This window comes from Mandrillus leucophaeus, unplaced genomic scaffold (genome assembly GCF_000951045.1).
Source record: "Mandrillus leucophaeus isolate KB7577 unplaced genomic scaffold, Mleu.le_1.0 Scaffold28, whole genome shotgun sequence".
Lineage (NCBI taxonomy): Eukaryota > Metazoa > Chordata > Mammalia > Primates > Cercopithecidae > Mandrillus > Mandrillus leucophaeus.
This window is the reverse complement of record NW_012102920.1, coordinates 2,727,699-2,732,249: the sequence shown is the minus strand read 5'-3', so window position 1 is coordinate 2,732,249 and position 4,551 is coordinate 2,727,699. Positions and strand designations below refer to the sequence as shown.

At 63.9% G+C, this 4,551-nt stretch overlaps 1 protein-coding gene across 1 annotated transcript; it reads right to left on the bottom strand.

Moving 5' to 3' along the window:
• Positions 1 to 894: 894 nt before the first annotated feature.
• CYSRT1 (cysteine-rich tail protein 1) lies at positions 895 to 3,330 on the bottom strand. Its single transcript, XM_011985179.1, has 3 exons — positions 3,250 to 3,330; positions 1,970 to 2,090; positions 895 to 1,588 (listed from the first exon to the last, which is right to left on the bottom strand). Exons 1-3 carry the CDS (start codon positions 3,328 to 3,330, stop codon positions 1,146 to 1,148), a joined length of 645 nt encoding a protein of 214 aa, XP_011840569.1. The 3' UTR covers positions 895 to 1,145.
• Positions 3,331 to 4,551: the final 1,221 nt, after the last annotated feature.

Below are 4,551 nucleotides of genomic sequence, written 5' to 3'. Positions count from 1 at the left end.
ACCATGCGTCAGGGAAGGGTTGGCATGGCGTGAGGACCCGTCTGTCCTGCGTGGCCAGCTCGGCTGCCGCCTCCTCCCCTTGTCTCTGCCCTGCCCGGAACACCAGGGCATCCTAAACTGGCCTCAACACTCACTCCCTGCCTGGTATCCTGGCCTACAGCGGTGAGGCAGTACCTGTGCAGAGCAGCCTAGCGCCTCGTGCTCAGCCAGACCCCCGCGAGAGGCCCCCGCCCTGCTCAGACAGACCCGGAGACGGCCCAGAACCCACGGCCCCAGCCTCCTCCTGCCTCGTCCTCAAGGCCTGGTCCAGGCCACCTCCTCCTGGAAGCCCAGGCCCCGAGGCAGGACAGCAGGTATGCAGGAATTAGATATTTCCTGGGAAACTAGAAAAACATCCCAGCCAAGGTTCGGAGGTGAATCACCAGTGGGCAGGGTGTGGTCCTGGCTGTCTGAGCTCTCCTGTCCCCACCTTCCACTCCCTGAAACCTGCAGCACCTGTGCCGCACCCACCACCCTCCTGCCAACACGCTCCTCCTCTTGGAGGCCTTTCGTGGGGTCCCCCCAGTTCTGTGTGCCGCATCCTCCCGCTGTCCGACCCATGGACTGACCCCAGCTCAGTCTCAGCCTCGGCCCCAGGGAGCGTAAGTCAGCTCACATCCAGACCTGGCTCAGCCAGGGCCGTGGACACACTGCAAGCCCCCATGCAGCCTCTGGGCAGACCCGGGACTTGCAGGCCAGGGGAGAGTGTGGATGTCATGAGGCAGTAGCATCCCTGTCCCCGCAATGTCCACGGTGACTGTGTGTGTATGTGTCCTCGGGCCGGCATAAAGGGGCAGATGCCCTGTGTCCAGCTACAACCCCCTCCCAAAGGAGCCTGCAGCAAAGAAGAGTTGCTGGCAGGAAGATCACCCTGCTTTATTGCCTGGGCCTTAAGATAATCAAGAGTGTCCCTCTGCAGCCAGGGCCTGGGATTCCGTTTCAGGAGCTCGGGCTGAGCGGCCACCTTCACCTTCCTGGTGGGTCCGTGCCCCAGTCCCTGGTGGGAAGGGGCTGACGCCCCTGACAACAGCCACCCCGAATGTCCGGGCACTGCCTGAGTCACCTTTGCTGAGGCCTGGGTCCTGGCCCTGGCAGGGTGGGCTGGGCTAGGAGATGACACAGCAGCAGCAGCTGTGGCAGCGGCAGAACGGGGGGCAGTGGCAGCAGCGGCAGCAGGGGCAGCAGCAGCAGTGGTGGGCGATGTCATCGCCACGCCCCACGGGCGGAGGGCCAGCATAGGTCAGTCCGGCCGGGCGCTGACTGCTGTTGTAGGGGTTGCCAGGCTGCTGCCAGGCCTGATGGTTCTGGATGGGGGCAGCCCTCTGGTCACCCTTGGTGCCCTTGGGCCCTGGGACCTCAGTCGGCTGCAAGAGGCGGGTTGGCTCCGGGGCACAGGGCCCCACTGGCAGCGGCTGCATCTCCGAGGATGAGGAACAGGGGGAAGCCACCTCTAACTGCTGCCCCAGGTCAGGCCGCAGGTGAGCCCGGGGGATGCTGATGTGGGCATATGGGTTCTTGACGACCATCTCTTGGGGGTCCATGGTCCAGCCTGCAGGGGGTGGGCAGAGAAGACAGATACGGACTCAGCGGAGTAGGAGGCTGCCCACGAGCCTGCGGCCCAAGAAAGCCCCCACCCAGGAGCGGCGTGCCTTGTCCTAGGCCAGCATCCCCAAGGCATCAGTGCCTGGGGTGCTGTCACCTCCAAATGTGTGTGCGAGGCTAGTGTCATGGGTGTGAGCCAAGTGTCAGTGAGCAGCAAGGGCCGGCGTCTCCCAGCTGCCACCCCTGCCAGGGATCCTCCCCCTCCCCTGGCAGCATTGGTCCTGGGATGGAGCTGGGAATGGCTGGTGGAGGCTGAGAGATGGGAGAGAAGGGGGTTGACCCTGCAGTGCCCCTAAGTTCAGGGCAGTCCCGGCGGCCGAGGGCTCACCTGTGGTAGCAGCGTGGCAGTCTGTCCTTTCGGTCTTCTGAGCTCTAGGTCCCAGTGCCTGAGTTGAGCGACTGGCAGCCGCCTTTTCCCTCCTTGGAAGGGGCGGGGCAATGGGGCGGGGCTCAGAGATAGGGGCGGGGCAATGGGGCGGGGCTCAGAGATGGGGTTCCCAAGACCCCAAGAGGCCCCAGCAACGGGAGCACGGCAGCTGGCCCACTCCTCGTCCTCAGGTGGGCGGCAGCCCAGGCCTGGGCTTTGAGGGGCACTGCCAAACCGGTGACTCAGACCTTCACATCTGGGGCATGGCCGGGGCCCTAAAGGGCATCTGCAACTTGCCAGAGAGGAGGGCAGGAGGTGAGCCTGAGGTCATGGCTCTGGAAAGGAAGTGGGGTGAGGCCCTCAGATTCCCGGACCTGCAGTCCCCAGCCATTGCTCACACATCTCAAAGCCCCGGCTGAGGCAGGGCCTCTAAGTCTCTGAGCCTCTACTTAAGCAGAAACCAAGATGTTTGAGAGCCTTAGGCTCTTGGAGGCTTTCTGCCTTTTTTTTTTTTTTTTTTGAGATGGAGTCTTGCTCTGTTGCCCAGGCTGCAGTGCAGTGGCGTGATCTTGGCTCACTGCAACCTCTGCCTCCTGGGTTCAAGCGATTCTCCTGCTTCAGCCTCCCGAGTAGCTGGGATTACAGGCACCCACCACCACGCCTGGCTAATTTTTTGTATTTTTAGTAGAAACAGGGTTTCACCATGTTGGCCAGGATGGTTTCAAACTCCTGACCTCAGGTGATCTGCCTGCCTTGGCCTCCCAAAGTGCTGGGATTACAGGCGTGAGCCACCGCACCCAGCCGATTTCTGTTTGAGACAGGGTCTCACTTTTCCATCCAGGCTGAGGTGCAGTGGCATGATCTGGCTCACTGAGGCCTCAACCTCCTGGGCTCCAGTGATCCTCCCACCTCGGCCTCCTGAGTAGCTGGGAGGACTACAGGTATACCACCGGGCCCGCGGATTCTTCATAGAGACCTAGGTCTCGCTATGTTGCCTAGTCTGATCTCAAACTCCACCTCCCAAAGTGCTGGATTCCAGGCGTGAGCCACCGTGCCCAGTGGCTTTTCTGCTTTTTTCACTAATAAAAAATGTTTGATTTGCACGTTTTGTCACAGGTCTTATCTTACAATCAATGACACAGGCTTTAAACACTACTGACGTTTTTAGCTCATTTCTCGAACTGCAGTTACTCTCTGGCTGGCAGGCGTGGGGGCCACACGCGTCCCCCCAGCGTCCCCACCCTGGGCCCCCCGCCTCCAGCCGAGCACCGGCGGAGGCAGGGGTGCAGCGGGCACCGGGGAGTGCCGCGGGGGCGACCCATGCCTTGGGGCCCAGGGGAGCACCAGGAAGGGCGGGGTCCAGTCAGACGTGGCGTGTGTGGGGCCAGTCAGACCGGTCGGGACATGAGTTCAGGCAACCCGGCCCCGATTTGGGGAGAACTGGGTGCTCCTGGGGACCCAAAACTTAAGAGGCCGGAGACAGAGGTCCACTGCGCAGGCGCCGGAAGCCCCGCCCACCGCTCTGCCTGCCCCTTGCGTGGCGCCTATAGCGCATGCGCCAACAAGGCAGGGCCAGGCCGTGGAAATTTTATTTCCCAGAAGCCTCCGCGCTCCAGGGTTTCCCGAAAGACCCGGTTCGGATGTAACCAAGACTCGGCTTGGGGTTCCCCAGCTCTGAATGGCGGAGCTGTAAAGGCCGGGCCTGGGGGGCGGAGCCTTGTGATGAGGCGGGGCCTCATCCATACGGGGCGGGGTCTCGAGGAGGGGGCGGGGCCTGAGGCCTGGCGCTTCCTCGGGCGCGCGCCGGGTCGGCGAGCAGAGCCTGCGGCGGAGCTGGGCTCCGGGTCCTCTCCAGGCCCAGGCTGCCTCAGTTGCCCCACCATCTTGCCAGGGCCCCGTAAGGACCCCTCCAGCAGCGCCCTTGTCACCTGCACAGCTCTCCCTATTGCTCTTCTGAGTGACACTAGCCCGAGGCCCCATGGAGGGGCCAAGCCAGACCCTATGGGCAGGGCCGCTCCTCCAGCCTGTTTTGCCCACGCGAGCTCCCGCACCAGGGGCACCGTCCCCTCTGAGCTCAGCACTCTGCAGGCCCTGGGGCTCTGCCTAGAGCAGGTGCGGTCTGGCCAGTCCAGCGGAGAGAGGAGCTGAAGGAGCCCAGGCTGTTCAGGGCCAGGTGCGGGGCCAGAGCTGATCACAGCGTGGCAGCGGAGGCCCTCGAAGCCCTGGTCCGCTGCCCCACGGTGACCAGCAAGCCCGAGGGCTCCACAGGCAGAAGGCGGACCCAGGAAGGCAGGGAAGCCCCGGGCCTGCGCGCTGGAGTGCCGGAGGCCACCCTGTCTGGGCAGGTGCGGTCCTCAGGGCCGCCTGCGCGCCGCACTGGGCTGCCAGCCTGTCCTTCGCGCACTCCCACCGGACCCGTCCGTTCACCGGCGTCGGCCCTCTGACCCGCTCCACCTGCCCAGCTCTTGCCCCTGAGGGTCACAGCACCCTCTCTGAGCTGCGACACCGGGCATGGGCGAAGCTGGAGGACTCGGGGACTTCCC

What these genes read in the sequence shown, in the direction of transcription:
- CYSRT1 (XM_011985179.1), bottom strand. Translation starts at nt 3,330, where the DNA reads ATGGGTCGCCCCCGCGGCACTCCCCGGTGCCCGCTGCACCCCTGCCTC. An exon ending in CTGGAGGCGGGGGGCCCAGG is followed by an intron (nt 2,091 to 3,249) that starts GTGGGGACGCTG and finishes CCTATCTCTGAG; the next exon opens with CCCCGCCCCATTGCCCCGCC. An exon ending in CTGCCACGCTGCTACCACAG is followed by an intron (nt 1,589 to 1,969) that starts GTGAGCCCTCGG and finishes CACCCCCTGCAG; the next exon opens with GCTGGACCATGGACCCCCAA.